This window comes from Sceloporus occidentalis, unplaced genomic scaffold (assembly GCF_023333645.1).
Source record: "Sceloporus occidentalis isolate IW3139 unplaced genomic scaffold, rSceOcc1.0.p SCAF_2, whole genome shotgun sequence".
Classification (NCBI taxonomy): Eukaryota; Metazoa; Chordata; class Lepidosauria; order Squamata; family Phrynosomatidae; genus Sceloporus; species Sceloporus occidentalis.
In genome coordinates this window covers 8,307,856-8,325,127 of record NW_028316982.1, presented here as the reverse complement: position 1 = coordinate 8,325,127, position 17,272 = coordinate 8,307,856, and the positions used below count along the sequence as shown (strand labels likewise).

General features: G+C 46.2%; 1 protein-coding gene across 1 annotated transcript in view; it reads left to right on the top strand.

The window, feature by feature from the left end:
- The first annotated feature begins 12,490 nt into the window (after nucleotides 1-12,490).
- Nucleotides 12,491-17,272, top strand: part of LOC149317936 (nucleotidyltransferase MB21D2) — a 77,074-nt gene continuing 72,292 nt past the window's right edge. The window contains exon 1 of the mRNA XM_089508688.1: nucleotides 12,491-13,091. Coding sequence (XP_089364814.1) covers nucleotides 12,782-13,091 — 310 coding nt within the window. The 5' untranslated portion in view covers nucleotides 12,491-12,781. The remainder of the gene's footprint in view (nucleotides 13,092-17,272) is intronic.

Sequence of the window (17,272 nt, the reverse complement as noted above, 5' to 3'; positions counted from 1 at the left end):
TATCATGTTCAGGTATCAAAACATCTTGGAATGGCACCAATATTTCTTCATAGATTTAAGTGATTTTCTTCAGACATACTTTCTTTCTTACTCAGGTGCAAGGTGAAAAAAGAAAATATTTGCACATATTACTGTATTAACTTGTGGGCATGGTGCTTTTCTCTCCATGTATACTGCATACAGTGACTGCCAGCAATGAGTTTCTAACACATGTGCACAGGCACATATCAAACGAGATCCAATCCTCATCCATGAGGATGAACATGAGGTGCATTCACCACAACTCAGAAACATTAAATCAGTGTTTCCCCAACTCTGGTTCACCAGGTGTTTCAGACCTCAGTTCCTAAAAGACTCAGCTACCTTAGCCAATGTTCTGGGATTCTGGGAGCTGAAATCCAAAACACCTGGAAGGACAGAGTTTGGGAATTACTGTAAGGGTTAGATCCAGAGCTAGATGTTAATTGTAATTAAGGGAACCTATGTAATATTTGTGAAAGAGCGCTAAGTGAGGAAGTTTATTCTACTTTTGCATTGTAGAAGTTACCGCCTGTCTGTCCACAGTGTCTGGATGCAGCTGGAAATGGAACAGATTTTCTGGTGTTTTAAGATTAAATGCTGTAGTTCAGTTGCAAATTTAATCACTTTCAGCTCAGGAACGGTCTTGGGCTGACCAGAAGCCTCAGCTGACCTCTTTCTTTCTATCTCTAAACTGCGCTGAACAGGAATCGCTCCACCCCATCCTTGCCCATGTGCTCCACCGGGTTCCCTACAGTAGCCACTTGACAAGGGGTTCAGTAAGAATTTAATCCAGACTCCTAATGCCTTTCACATTAAGATCGTAGGAGCGGTTGCTGCACATTTCCATTCCCTATTTGAGCTTCTCTCTTACCCTTTTTGTGCCATGCAACAAAGAACATCATTCTGGTGCCAGACAGATAAAATCTTAGAGCTGGAAGGGACTCCATTCAAGGCAGGAATACATAACCAAAGCACTCTCAAAAGATGATCATCCAACCCCTATTTAAATACCTCTGAATAAGGAGACTCTGCTAAGCCCCTGAGGCTATTTATTCCACTGTCAAACTGCTCTTATGGTCGAGGCATTCTTCCTAATGTCATTTCTTGTCATTTGAATCCATTAATTCAGTTTCCAATCTCCTGAGCAGCAGAAAACAAGCTTCCTCCATCTTCGACATGAAACCCCTTGAGATATTTAATGATGGCGATCACATCACCTTTTAGTTTTCTTTTCTCCAAGAAAAAATGCCCCCAGCTTCTTTAGCCATTGGTTGGTTTCAAAAATGTTGACTATCTTGGCTATTTTGGCTTCTTTTCATCCTGGAGAGAAGTGAACTGGAGAGAGGTGGAGGGGGACACCTGGCTGAATGAAACTACATGTGAAAGGGATCTGGGAGTCCAAGTAGAGCATAAGTTGAATATCAGTAAACAGTGCAATGCAGCAGCTAAAAAGGCCAATGCGATTTTAGGCTGCATCAATGAAAGTATAGTGTCTAGATCAAGGGAAGTAATAGTGCCAGTCTATTCTGCTTTGGTCAGGCCCCACCTGGAATATTGTGTCCAGTTCTGGGCACCACAATTCAAAAAGGACATTGAGAAACTGGAGTGTGTCCAAAGGAGGGTGACTAAAATGGTGAAGGGTCTGGAAACCATGCCCTATGAGGAATGACTTAGGGAGCTAGGGATGTTTAGCCTGGAGAAGATATGGTTATATGATACCCCTGTTTAAATACTTAAAGGGCTGTCATATTGTGGAGGGAGCAAGCTTGTTTTCTGCTGCTCCAGAGACTAGGACCCAGAGCAATGGATGCAAGCTCCAGGAAAAGAGATTCCACCTCAACATTAGGAGGAACTTCCTGACAGTAAGGGCTGTTCAACAGTGGAACACACTCCCTCGGAGTGTAGTGGAGTCTCCTTCTTTGGAGGTCTTTAGGGAGAGGCTGGATGGCCATCCGTTGGGGATGCTTTGATTTAGATTTCCTGCATGGCAGGGGTTTGGACTGGATGGTCCTTGTGGTCTCTTCCAACTCTGCAATTCTATGATTCTATGATACTGTTGCTGTATGTCTTCAAATCACTTCTGACTTAGGGTGACCAGAAGGCAAACCTATCATGGTGTTTTCCTTGCAATATTTTGTTCAGAGGGGAGTGTCCCCCTGAGGCTCGGAGAGTGTGACCTACCCAAGGTCACACAGTGGGTTTCCATGGCTGAGTTTAGATCTAAACCCTGGTCTTCCAGTGTCCTAGCCTAACACCCAAACCACTATACCACACTGGCTCATAAGCAGGTGTCTTATGTATGTGTGTGTGTGTGTAGAGAGAGAGAGAGAGAGAGAGAGAGAGAGAGAGAGATCCTTAGCACAATGCATCATGCTGCCAACTTCTTTTTTCAGTTAGTCTCAAAGGTTGTACAAGACCTCTCTGCATACTGATTCTACAGACTAACATGGCTATATCTTTGAATTCTCTCTGTGTGTGTTTAATATATTTTAAACTGGTTTTAATTTTTCTGATTGTTTAATTGTATTTTAGCTTTTGTATTTTGTAGATTTTTATCATTTTTAATAGTTGTTAGCCATTTTAAATCCCAAGCTGAGAAAAATGATAGAAATAATAATAATAATAATAATAATAATAATAATAATAATAATTCCCCCACGGAAGTAAGATGATGTAGAATGCAGGTCATTTGCATTCAATTCAATGTTGTGGATGTGGAGTTGTGCATGCAATGCCACTGTGCAGGATTGGGCATTGCACATGGACATCCTCTTCGTGGCCAGTCAAAATCCATCTGGTGCGGGTCGGGAGTTCATGGATTCCATGACTGCCATGGGCCTGTCTCAACTGGTCTTGGGGCCGACGCATTCTGCGGGTAATACACTCGATATGGTCTTTTGCACGGACATGGAAAGTCCGTGGGCGGAAGTAACTAATATTTCCGCCCTGTCATGGACGGACCATTTCCTGGTGGAGGCAAAAATCAAGGCTTCTACCCAGTTCCCTCCCGGGGGTGGTGGACCTATTAGAATGGTCCACCCTCGAAGGCTGATGGAACCCAAAAGGTTCCAAGAAGCCCTAGAGGGGTTTATGGTTGGATGTGACGGCGATTCTGTTGATGCCCTGACTACCATCTGGGACACTGATCTCTCCAGGGCTATACACAGTATCGCTCCCAAGCGTCCTCTCAGGCCTGCTTCCAAAAAACAGCCCTGGTATACGGAAGATCTCCAGGCAAGGAAGCGGGTCCTGCGACGACTAGAGCGCAAATGGCGAAGCCACCATCTCTTAACCGACAAGGCTCTCCTAGCCTCTCTCTTAGATGACTATGGAGAGGCGATAGACGCAGCAAAGAATTCGTTCTATGCTGCGCGTATCGCGTTCGCGGAGTCGCGTCCAGCAGAGCTGTTCAGAGTAGTGAGGGAGCTCACGCAGCCTTCCCCCTCTCTGAACCCTATTTTGGAACCATCCAAGGCCTGCTGTGACCAATTTAACAACTTCTTCGTGGACAAAACCTCTCGGATAAGGGCTAATCTCGACACCATTATTGGGTCAGAATCCAGAGTAGAGGCCTCCAGAGCTTCCGTGGACTCTATTGTACTGGATCAATTTGAGTCTGTAAGTACCGAGGATGTGGACAAGATCCTTAGAAGCGTTAGGAAGACAACCTGCTCACTCGATCCCAGTCCCTCATGGCTAGCGGCTCAGGGGGGAGTAGGTGTAAAGTCTTTGTTGCACCAGATTATTAATACATCATTCAGGGACGGGCAGTTTCCAACCAGCTTGAAATTGGCCACAGTAAAACCGCTGATTAAAAAGCCTTCCCTTGGCCCCCTGTTGCATAGTAATTACCGGCCCGTTTCGCTATTGCCATTTTTAGGGAAGGTGATCCAGCTTCAATCGATCTTGGATGATACGGATTATCTAGACCCATTTCAAACTGGGTTCCGGGCGGGCTATGGAGTTGAGACTGCCATGGTCGCCCTGGTCGATGCTCTCCATCTGGGCATAGACAGGGGTAGCGTGTCCCTGTTGGTGCTCTTGGACATCTCAGCGGCTTTCGATACCATTGACCATGGTATCCTTCTGGAGCGCCTGAGAGAGTTAGGAATCGGGGGCACTGCGCTCCAGTGGTTCCGATCTTACCTCTTGGGAAGGTTCCAGATGGTGCAGCTGGGAGACGTGTGCTCTGACAAGAGGGCCCTTACATCTGGTGTCCCTCAAGGAGCCATTCTGTCTCCCATGCTATTTAACATTTACATGAAACCGCTGGGAGAGATCATCTGGAGGCACGGGGCACTGTGTTATCAGTACGCTGATGACACCCAAATAGTCTTCTCTTTGCCTCCGACTGATGCAGTGACCAGGGATGGCATCTCTCCTCTAGACACCTGTCTGGAGTCAGTAATGGGCTGGATGAGGGAAAACAGACTCAGGCTGAATCCAGAGAAAACGGAAGTACTTGTGATAGGTTCCCCAGGTCCAGGTTTGGAGGTTTGTCCACCTGTCCTTGACGGGGTCATGCTTCCCCTGAAGGACTCTGTTAGCAGTCTGGGGGTGTTCTTGGACTCGTCGCTCCACCTCACATCTCAGGTGGATGCGACGGTCAGGAGTACCTGTTATCAGCTTCGGTTGATACGCCAGCTGCGACCCTACCTGGGCCGGGGGGACCTTGTACACGCTCTGGTAACCTCTTGTTTGGATTTCTGCAATGCGCTCTACATGGGGCAACCCTTGTATCATACCCGGAAGCTTCAGTTGGTTCAGAACATGGCAGCAAGGCTGGTCACTGGATCTTCCAGGGCTAGCCACATAACACCGGTAGTTGAAGATCTTCATTGGCTGCCTATTCGCTTCCGGGCACAATACAAGGTGTTGGTCGTTACCTATAAAGCCCTAAATGGCTTGGGCCCAGGGTACTTAGAGGACCGCCTCTCTCCATATAATCCGCCTCGCACTCTCAGATCTGGGGATAAACATCTTTTAAAAGTTCCAGATGCGAGACGAGCTGTCACCACGCAAAGGGCCTTCTCAATAGCGGCCCCTAAGCTCTGGAACTTGATCCCCGATGAGCTCCGCTCAACCCCCTCCCTAGCCCAATTTAAAAAAGGGCTGAAAACGTATTTATTCAAACAGGCTTACCCCCAATAGCCCTATTATGTTCCCCCCCCCCATTGCTAGCCTGGATGCTTGGAAACGCTATTGTGTATTGTTGTTTTTATGCTGATATTGTAACTGTTTTTATTGTATTTTATCTGTTATTGGGATGGTATATCCCATTATTGTACGCCGCCTTGATCCCTGGAAAGGCGGGATAGAAATAAAACTTTTATTATTATTTATTATATGCACACATAAAATTGTGCATGAATGCATGCCAGCACGCATGCATGCTGCACAAGGGTGCATGCTGCAACTTGCATCTGCTGATACCCATTCTGTTGTGTCATAGCACAATTCATTATTGTGGTGCCACAGCATAACTCAAATTTTCTCCCAGTTCCTTAATGTGTCATCTTCAGTCCATCATTTTAATTTTTCCCCAGGATGGCTTATTATGAATGTCTTGTTCTGTATTTTGCTTTGCTTGTGCTTTTGAAGGCACTGCAATTGCTATGTGCAAGTGTTCATAAGGAGAGGATGTGGGTTGGCCCCAAACATGGGGATGATGTCTTTCCATTGCTCATTAACACAATTCTGTTTTCTGTCTCCACTGCAACAAATCTCAGTTACACTGTTTCTCCTTTTTCTCTTTTTTGTTGCTTTTTTAATCTTTGTGTGGTTCACAAATAATGCAGGGCTGTGTGTCTCTTTTGCTGACTGTGTTTGCTGAATCCTCCATCAACTATTGGCTCTGGGGCCTTGATTTGGTTTTATCATCCCTGGTAGTACTTGGCCTTTTAAAGAATCATAGGTTCATTTTAAAGAATCATAGGTTCTTTATAGGCTTAATGCTGATCATTAAGAAAACAAAAATAATAACTACAGAAGATTTACATTAATTTATCTTAGTGATTTGTCCTTTTAATTTGGTGTGCGTTTTAACTGATGTTGTTTGTCTGTTAATTCTCATCCCCCCCCCCCCCCCCAAATTGATCCATGAGATGAAATGGATAAATATGAGGAGGTAGAAAAGGAGGAGGAGGAAATTAAAATAGTCAAAGAATTCCTGTACCTTGGATCAAACATTGATCAGAATGGAGACTGCAGTCAAGAAATCAGATGACTGGAAATGGGAAGGGCAGCCATGAAAGAACTAGACAAGATCCTACAGAGCAAAGATATACAACTGATCACTAAAGTTAGAATCGTGTAAGCCATTGTATTCCCACAATATTCTGCATTGCGAATATTCATAGATAGATAGATAGATAGATAGATATAGATGTGAGAGCTGGACCATGAAGAGAACAGATGGGAAGAAAATTAATTCATTTCAGATGTGGTGCCGGAGAAGAGTGCTGAGGATACCATGGACATCCAAATGGATCCTGGAAGAGATCATGCCTGAAATACCCCTAGAGGCCGAGATGATCAAATCGAAGCTGTCATACTTGGGCCACATCATGAGATGGCATGACTCACTAGAAAAGACAATAATGCTTGGAAAGGTAGAAGGTAGTAGAAAGAGTGGAAGACTGCACACAAGATAGATTGATTCAAACAGGGAGGTCACAAGCCATGACTCAAAGTCAACTGAAGTTTACAACAAAAACAAAGGTTCGTTAGAAATAAATTAAAGGAGGGATTAAGAAGAACCATCATGGGGCTGCAGAATCTAAATTTTACTAATTCTTAATGGACAGCCTTTAAAGTGTGTAGGAGAAAAAGAAGCTTCTTTCTTCCTGTGAAATTTAGGAGGACCCAGCTGAAAATCATCCTGCTTTGCGATCAAATTCCTGAGCAAGATAGGGCAGTGAGAGCTGCGTATGCTTAATAAATATGCAACAGAGGCACAGATTAGGATAAGACCTGAACAACACACAACTGGACAGAAGATTATGTTCCTTGTGCCAGGTTCTCCATCACAGCAGATACAATTGTATAAATTCTGGGTGTTTTGGGGGCTGGTGTCACTAAATCCAGGATAGATTCTCACACGCTCCTTCTCGCATGGATGACTCATGTTCTACTGACCTATATTTCCATGAAACCAAGTGCTCACGACCCTTCAAAGTGAGCTGTTATATTAAGAGGATAACAGTGTCATGGTTTGAGTATTGGATATCTTTGGAGATCAGGGTTTGAATCCCAGCTCGGCCATGGAAACCCTTTGGACAAGTCACATTCTCTCAGCTTCAGAGGGAGGCAGAGGCAAACCCCCCTCTGAACAAAGCTTGCCAAGAAACCCCTATGATAGGTTTGCCTTACAGTCGCCATAAGTCAGAAACAACTTGTAGACAAACAGCAACAACAATCCTATATGCAGTTGTCTGGGATAATTTCTATTGAGCTCTGGGGGCTTACTGAGTAGTAACAGACTGGGTGGCCAAGGCTACATCTGTATTGCAGAATTAATGCAGTTTGACACCTGCTTTTACTGCCATGACTCAATACCATGGAATAATGGGATTTATAGTTTTTTGTGGCACCAAAGAATTCCATACCACATTATTTCTGCAATGCATAAACAGCCAGAGAATGCTGAATAGCTCACAAAACTACAAATCCCAGGATTCATAGCATTGAGCCATGGCAGTTAAAGCTGTGTCAAACTTCATTATTTCTACAACGCAGATGCAGCCATAGAAGGCAAAAGCCATCACAAAACTACACATTGCAGAATTCCATAGCACTGAGCCATGGTAATCAAAGTGGTGTTAAACTGTACTCTGCAGTACAGATGCAGCCCAAGTTGCTTCATGAGAGGTACTATGTAATGATTTGAAGGAGCACATAACAAGACCCTTGTTGCAACAGCTTCACCAGTTGCCTGTGTGTGTCTGGGAGCAATTTTGGGTGCTGATCCCTCCATGCTTGACCTGAATTTTTGAGATGGCCTCCAGCTTTGAGATCTTCAGTGGGATCCTTCTATCCATCTCATCCCCTCTACAGGGAGATTTGGTGAGAAAACAGATGAGGGCCTTTTTAGTGGCTTTTCACTGGCTATGAATTCACCTTCCTAGGGCGCCTAGACTAACCACTTCATGGTGTCATTCTAGCAGCATGCAAAGACTTTATTTTTGCTTCAATTGGGAACTCTTTTAGCAAGAAAGGCATTCAACATATTCTGTTCTTTGTCTTTTTTTAATGTTGCTTTTAATTCTCCTGTACAATAACATCCAAAATCTGCAAAACAGTGGTATCTTTATTGGGCCAGCCAAACTGCACAAAATACATGTTGGAATGCTCCACTGGCTTCTCCATCAGGCAAAGGCATTAAAAATACAGGAGAAAACACTTTTACCTGTTGAAGAAACCAGTGGGGATTCAAAAGCTTGCAATATGTATTTTGTGCAGCTTTGTTGGCCCAATAAAGGTATTAATATTATTGTACTTTGCTGTATGGTCAACATGTGTCCCCTGGACATGTTTAATTCTGTTGTTGTTGTGTGCCTTCAAGTCATTTCTGACTTGCGGTGTTCCTAAGGCTATCATGGGGTTTTCTTGGCAAGATTCATTTAAAGGGGGTTTGCCATTGCCATCCTCTGAGGCTGAAAGGGTATGACTTGCCCAAGATCACCCAGTGGGTTTACATGGCTGAGCCAGGATTTGAACCCTGATCTCCAGAGTCACCATCCTTTACTCAAACCACAGTTCCACACTGGCTGCTATGTTGATTTCTACTGACAGTTATAAACTACTGTTAATTCTATTGACAGTTTAAATTCTATTTCAGCCTCTGTACAATTTCATTGATTAAATTTTCTGTCTGTATCTGTTTCAGCTTTGTAAGCCAATGTGAGCTCCAGGGCTGGGAAACATAAAGGAAGCCACACAGGTCACTTTGGTGTTAGGAAGCCTGGATGAGAATTTTTTGTGAAACACAGAAGCTGGTTTCCAACCCCAAACTCATACAGATAGTTCTACTGGGAGTGTTCCTGCCTTCCCCATCTACGATTGTGCAATTGCAACAGGACTAACTTGCTATGTAAAATCAGAGAGTGGGGTTTAGATGCATCTCCTGGCCCCCTCTATCTAGCTTTAAACCATAGACGCATAAAGTAGGAAGAGACCCCAGGGGTCATCCACTCCAATCCACTTCTGCCATGCAGGAAGACACAATCCAAGCAATCCTTGTGACGGATGTTTATCCAGTGTCTGTTTAAAAAGAGCATCCAAAGCAGGAGACTTCAGTACACTCTCAGCATTGTTTTCCAGTGTTGAACAGCTCTTTGTCAGGATGTTCTTCCTATTATGTAAGTGGAATCTCTTTTCCTGGAGTTTGAACTCATTGCTCACTCCATCCTCAACATGGCACCCCTTAAATACTTTTACAGGGCTACCCTATCAACCCTCTCTTCTCCAGGCTAAACAAACCCAGCTCCACAGGTTGCTCCTCCTAAGGCATGGTTTCCAGACCTTTCACCATTTTGGTTGCCCTCCTCCGGACACATTCTAGCTTTTCAAAACCTTTCTTGAATTGTGTTGCCCAGAATTGGACGCAGTATTCCAGTGAGGCCTGACCAAAGCAGAATGGAGTGGCGCAATTGCTCCCCTTGATCTATGCTCCTGTTGATGCAGCCTAGTATCACATTGGCTTTGATCCTGAAGAAAAGCAGAGACACACCTCACACAATACAGTGTGCTCTTGTTATTCTGTGAGCTATTTTTATTAAATATTTTAATTCAATTAATTTGATTTAATACTTTTATTAAAACAACAAAACAAATAGATAAAGATACACTGATTTTTCTATATCAAAAAGCATACGAACACATCAAACTAAGAACAACAACAAAAAAAACAACAACAAAAAGGCATAATGCATCAAACATAAGCAAAAAACTAAATAAACCTCCTAACAACGATATGTACACACTAAACGGGGGAGCAAATGGCTCCCAGCATCCCTGATTATGATTCTTCTGCATTCCTCACCTAACTCCCCTTAGTTTGTTCATAAGTTAATGTAATGATTAAAGTAAAAGTGAAATCATACTATGGTAGGCCTAGTTCTAGGACCCTCTGTGGATACCAAAATCCATGGATGCTCAAGTGCCATTATATACTCTCTCTCTCTGGCTTTGCTTCGCGAACAAAGATTCAGGAAGGACTCATCCTGCGCTTTGTACAAGCACGTTGGTGACTAAAAAGGCCAATTCGGGATAAAGAGGTCCGGTTGCAGAAAGCACAGCAGAAAGTCTCCTTGGGTGATGTTTCCAGGTTGCATATATATTATATACAATGGCATAATAAGTACATAGAAAGATCCTGTAGCACCTTTGAGACTCACTGAAAGAAAGAAATTGGCAGCATGAGCTTTTGTAGACACCAGTCTACTTCCTCAGATGCATAGAATCATAGATTCATGTGTCTGAGGAAGTAGACTGAAGTCTATGAAAGCTCATGCTCCCAATTTCTTTTCTTAAGTTAAGTCTCAAATGTGCTACAAGATCTCTCTATTCTACAGACTAATGCGACTATATCTTTGAATGGAATAATAAGATGGTGTTCCTTATATAAAATGGCAAAATCAAGCTTTGCTTTTTGGAATTTATATATTTTCAAATCATGGATGCTTGAATCTGTAGATTAAAAATATTCTGTGGATACGGACGGCTGACGGTGAGTACCCTCATAGGAATTCATTTGTGGGTTTTGAGGAGGACGCCAGCTTCTAAGTCTCACAGAACTTTTTCATCCAGGCTGCCAAATGCAGAAACGTTCTGTGTGGCTTCTTTTATATTTCTCCATCAACAACAACTGTCCCAAGAAACCTAGAAGAATTTGTTTGTTGGTGATGTGGCCACATGCAAGCTTCAGAAGGAATGAATAAATAGTATTAAGGATACTTTGAATTCCACGGATGGTTTAATTAAGGCCTAAATCCTGTTGTTAATCCTGACCCATGGAATGAATTGGCTTTATGTCAGTCCAGGGACTCATCATCATTCGCCAGTGGATTCCAAGGGGTTACTCAGCTTGGGAGGTGGATTCTGGCCTATATTTTAACATCTATTAACATCTATTGTGTTTTCAGAGGGGTGAATTTTTGTTTGTATCTGCTTTAATGCTTGCAAACCACCTTCTGTCCCTGGGCTGTGGGATGTAAGCAAAATAATTGTTGTTGTGTGCCTTCGTTTCTGACTTACGGTGACCCTAAGGGGTTTGTTCAGAGGGGGTTTGCTATTGTCATGAGTTGCCAAAGGTCACCCAGTGGGTCTCATGTTTGAACTGGGAATTGAACCCCGGTCCACAGAGTCGTCCAACACTCAGACCACTATGCCAATAGAAGTAATATTCAAAGATATAGCCGTGTTAGTCTGTAGAATCAGTATGTAGAGAGATCCTGTAGCGCCTTTGAGACACTGGAAGAAGTTGGCAACATGAGCTTTTGTTGACTTAAGTCTACTTCCTCAGATGCAATTGGACTTAAGTCTGCAAAAGCTCATGCTGCCAACTTCTTTCTTTCAGTTAGTCTCAATGGTGTTGCAAGATCTCTCTACATAGCAGTACTAGTGGTAGGAATTATAATAATGATAATAGAGAGAGAAAGAAATTCAGCCTCAAATGAGTAATGCTCCAATGGCTTGGCTAGCCATATCGGTTGTGCCAGAGGAGCCAACGGTCTCCTTGGCTCCCTCATTTCCTCTGGACTGGCACCAGGCATGTGGAGGTGCCATTCTGCCTTGATGGAGAGGGTGGTGTGTGGTGGAGTAACCAGGGGCATCATTTGGGGCATGTGGGGAGTGTGGACCACACCAGCGACACCACTGCTCCCTAACGCCTCTGGCATTCACCCGCATCCCTTTACAATGTTGGAAAGATGGCATGAGTGCAGTGAAGCTCAGTGGGAGGAGAAAGGAGAGGCGTGTGTACTTCTAAATACATTGAGGTGGTATTTATGATGTTGTAATTTAAAGGTATACAGTCAGCTCTTTATAGCCATGGATCATACACACACACACACACGGAGGACTTGCTATAAAGCAAAGCTTTAAAAAGGATACCTGCCCTTGCCACTGGCGAGGAGGGGACGGCACTGCAAGTATATACACACACACATATAGTCCATAGGCCATATAGATATGGAGGACTATATAGTCTGTATAGTCCTCCATATATATGGCCAACGGTTTCTCTCTCTATATCTATATCTATATCTATATCTATATCTATATCTATATATTTGCGGTGCCTTCTCCTCCTTGCCGGTGGGGAGGACCAGAAGGAGGACTGCACAAGGGAGGGGGCTGAAGAGGAAGGGCCTCCCTCCCCTCTTTCTCCTCCTTTGCGCTGCTGCTGCCCAGACCTGTTGGGCGTCGGCTGCGAATCCTGCGCGGCCTCCGGGAGGAAGAGGAGGAGGAGGAGGAAGGCCTCCCTGCCGGTCTGGGCGGGCTTCTCCTTCCTTCCTTCCCTCCTCCTCCCGGTTCTTTCCTTCTTGGCTGCGGCTGCGGGGGGGGGTTCTGGGCGTGGCCCTCGCGGCTCCCTCCCTCCCTCCCTCCTTTCAGCACCGCCGCCGAGGAAGAGCGCCTGAGTGAGGCAGAGGAGGAGCGGGGCGGAGGAGCCCTGAGGAGGGGAAGGGAGGGCCGGCCTCAGAGCAGGAGGGCAGGGAAGGCCAGTCTCGCTCTCTCTGGCCGCTGCCGCCGGGCGAAGATGGCGGCGCCGGGCCGGGCTCCGGGCTCCGGGCGGCAGCTGGCCCCTTCCTCGTCGTCGTCCTCCTCGTCCTCGTCGTGCTCCTCCTCGGGGCTCCCCGGCGGGGCCCTCCCGGCGGCGGCAGCGGCGGCGCCGTCCTCCTCCTCCTCGTCGTCCTGCTTCCCGCTGGAGCTGGACTTCCGCTCGGGCGCCCGCCTGGAGGAGCTGGGCCGCCTGATCGCCGAGTTCGGGCGCCACGAGCAGCGAGACTACGACGACCAGCGAGCCCTCGAGATCCACACCGCCAAGGACTTCGTCTTCTCCATGCTGGGTCAGTCCCCCCCCCCGAGAGAGACCCCCCCCAGGGCCCAGGGAGGGAGGAAGAGGAGGAGGAGGAGGAGGAGGCCGGGGAAGGAGGGCGCGCCCACCCCCTCCTCCGCCTGCCCAGCTCCCCACCCCCCCAGCTCCCTTCCCGCCTCCTAGCAAGCCAGCCACCTTCCTCCCAACCATCCACCCAGCTGCTTCCCCTTGCCATCACCCCATGCCTTCCTCCCAACTTAGCCACCTCCCCATCTACCCTCCCTTGCCCCTGTCCCTTCCCTACCCACCTGCCCACTTACCCTACCCACTCACCCACATCCTTGCCCTCACCACCAAGAGCAATAGCAAGTATAGCTCTGTACCTCTTATCAGTGCACTGTAGCACTTGTCTCCAAGCACTTTGCAATCTGGGTAAGCTAATTATTGCCTCCAACAATCTGGGGACTCAGATTAGCAACCTCAGAAGGATGCAAGCCTGAGCTGCTCTTGAGCCCTTTCCCTGGGATTGAACTCACAACCTTATGGTTTGTGAGTGAGTGGCTGCCATACAGGCATTGAACCACTCTGCCACCAGGGACCTTTCCCTACCTACTTTCCTACTTATCCACTCACCTGCCTATCTACCAACCAACAAACCTACCTAGCCATCAACCTACCCACCTGTTCACCAGCCTACCTACCTACCTACCTACCTACCCACCCACCTACCCATTTCCCCCCTACCAACTAACCAACTTACCTACCAAGCAACCAGCCTCCCTACCCATTTACCTAACCACCCACCCACCTACTTACTTACTTACCCACCTACCTAACCAGCTTCCTTCCCACCCCACCTACCTAGCTATCCACTCACCTCCCTCCCTACTCTTGCCACCATCCCTCCCCTCTTTACCTACCTACCCACTCTTCTACTTACCCACTTACCCAACCTACTCACCTAGCAGTAGCAATAACATATACAAGTTTATACCACTCATCAATGAACTCAGCATTCTCTAAGTGGTTTACAATCTGTAAGCCAGTTGCCCCAAACAAGCTGGGTACTCATTTTATCAACCTACAAAAGGATGGAGGGCTGGTAAAATGAGTACCTTGGAGCCCCAGGGATCGAATTCACAACCTTGTGGCTGCAGTACTGGCATTTGGCTACTGTGCCACCAGGGCTCCCTACCCATCTACCTACCTACCTACCCACTTGTACACCTGTCTACCCATCTACCAGTGGGGATCCCAAGCACTGAGGCTGCAGGGATGCTCTTCTTCCCTTGAAAGAGAGGGAGGGGGAAAGACTGAGATAGGGCATACTGGGACGAAATGGGAAACCAGTTAGAGGAACCAGTCTGGACATATCATGCCAGTAGAACAGAACAGGGGAAAATGTATGGATGTCTCTCTCTGCCCTTTGCTGTTGTTCTTCAAGGTATAGCAAGCAAGACTGGGAATGTCAGCCAGAGAAAGGAAACCAGAGAGAGGAGCAAAACTGCAAGGCCTAACTAGAAAACAAAATAGATAGCTGGTGCCAGAGTTTGGAGGGATCCTGGTATGTCTTGGGTGCATTCCAGGGTTGTACAGAGTTCCTGAATCCTGAATGTCTTGTTGATACCAAGTGGCATCACTTGAGAGGGGTGCAAGGAGTGCAGAGCTCACTGGGTGACACCCTAGAAGAGGGGTGACATCCGGAGAAGTGCACCCCTACCTCCCTACCATCTGCCGTTTTATTCATGAGTAGACTGGCGTGTGGCAGGGAGGGAGAGTGTCCAGTGCTCTGTTGTTGTTGTTGTTGTTGTTGTTGTTGTTGTTGTATGCCTTCAAGTTGTTTCTGACTTATGGTGACCTGAAGGCCATCATGGGGTTTTCTTGGCAAATTTCTTCAGCAGAGGTTTACCATGGCCATCCTCTGAGGCTGAGAGAATGTGACTTGCCAAGGTCACCCAGTGGGTTTACATGGCCGAGCTGGGATTCAAACTCTGTTCCAGAGTTGTACTCCAACACTCGGACCACAAGCTTGCCTCCTTCGGAATGTTTTTTGTACTAATGTTATTCATAAGTCATAATTCCCACATGTCACTGGATGTAACGGAGGGTTTGGGGCTAATTCCAACACAATCCTCTAGATCTAGGCAAGGCAGCCAGAGTTGCCAAGGGGCCAAGAAAAAGGAGTGGATCCTCCTCTCCTTGGCACAAGCTTTTGGTGATGGTGGTGGGAGCACAAGCCTTGGCACTTTAAGGCGCGTCTGGGGTGCAGTGGGAAGGCCGCTGCCCTGTATGTGGAGGGATTCCTCCCCACACCATCATGTGCTCCAGATATGACCACTAAGCCAATTTCATTCCCCCTCCTCTTGGGCCACTTTGGGTTTGGCCAAAATGCTCCCGTTTAATGTGCCAAACCTCTACCCCTGAGATCCAGGCTGGGCATGTAAGTGTGCCCTCCTCTGCCCCCACCTGCATCCTCTGGGGGGCAGTGTGTCTGGATAGAGGCCTGCCTCTCCCCAACCTTTTCTTTGCAACCCAGCCTTCTCTTGCAAAACCAGCTTCTCCCCTTCTCCAAGCAAAATGAGTGTTTTGGGAATAATATTATTATTAATAAAATTTATTTATTTTCTTTCTTTTTTAAATTCAAATATAAATATTTATTTTTTGCCTCTTCTCAGGGCAACATGTTAAAATACAAACATAATAAAAAGACACACACACAAAATCAACAGTTAAAATACAATACACTGGGTCCTTGGTATCCGCTGGGGTTTGGTTCCAGGAGCCCCTGTTGATACCAAAGTCTGTGGATGCTCAAGTCCACATAAATATAATGGCAGAGCAAAATGTTGCCCCTTACATAAAATGGCAAAAATCGATGTTCGCTATTTGACATTTATACTTTTTTGGAATATTTTCAAGCTGTGGATGCTTGAATCCGTGGATAAAAACCCTGTGGATAAGGAGGGCCGACTGTACAAGAAAACCATTAAAATACACTCATATAATGCGTTCTTTAAAATCTACCAAAGAAAAGAAGCTCCCCGTTTCTTCCCTCCCCCTCCCCTCAGTTACACCTTGATGGAGGTAGAATTATTTCTGAGATCCTGCCTTCCCCCCACTTTCCACATCTTGCTAGAGCTTGTCTGCAAAGACAAAAGATGCAGCATTTGGGGGGTGGAGGAGCAGTGATGTAAGGCAGAAGGGTCATGATCCCATTTGCACCCTGCAAACAGGTTTCTCTCTCCCTCCTCATTGCCTTGTTCCCTGCCCTAATAGGGAGCCTGGAGGCAGGCTCTGCTTCCAAAGAGCTGCTCAGTGGGTTGGATAATGTGGGAGGGGGGAGGGGAGGGCCGGAGGGGGGATTCATCAGCCTCCCCCTCCCCAGTCTTGCTTTCTGTTGTAATTATGAAGCCAGAGATGTATTGGAATGGACATCAATCACAGCCGGAGTGTGTTACAGATGGAGCCACAAGTGAAGTCAGCCGTGCGCCTGGAAGTCCAGTCATCCTAGTCATTCCCTTCCCCCACAGAGTCTCCCCACTCCTGGTTCGCCTATCTGCACTGTTATTAATGCACCTTGTGGAAAGGTTTCCTCTGGGTTGGAGCAAAGTTCCCCTTGTGAGCAATTCTTTTCCTGCCATCAGAAAGTGTTCCCCCCCCCTCCCAAAACTAGGCCTCTCAACCTTGTAGGCTTATAGAAACCATTAGCATCACCACAAGTCTAAATACAGCCATGCTGCGATGTTAAAAGAACCAGTGTTAACTCTCTTGTTTCCCTCGACCAGGGTGACTGGGCATCCTCCTTTTCCAGGACATATCCTCCATTTCAGTCTTCTGTCCAGGAGGAATTCCTAAAGGTCCTCCGTTTTGAGCATGGCAGCAAAGCCCCAATTTATATGCATATTTTGAGGGTTTTTTTAAGCAATCCCCCCTCATTTTTCTTGAAGGTCCTACATTTTGTGGGGTCTTGTCCTCCTTTGCAGTTAGGACATCTGGTCACCCTGTCCTTGTCTCCTCTTGACTCCTCTTGTGTGGCCATGATACAAAATTGTGTGTTTTTCTGTTCATCTTTTTCTAACAATGGTTTAGCGTTATCTCTGATTCAGAACAAACTGTGGTTAGTTTAAAGCAGGAGTGGGACACTTGCAGCTCTTTAGATATTGTTGGACTGTATCTCCATAACTAGCATAGCTGGTGGTAAGGAATGCTGGG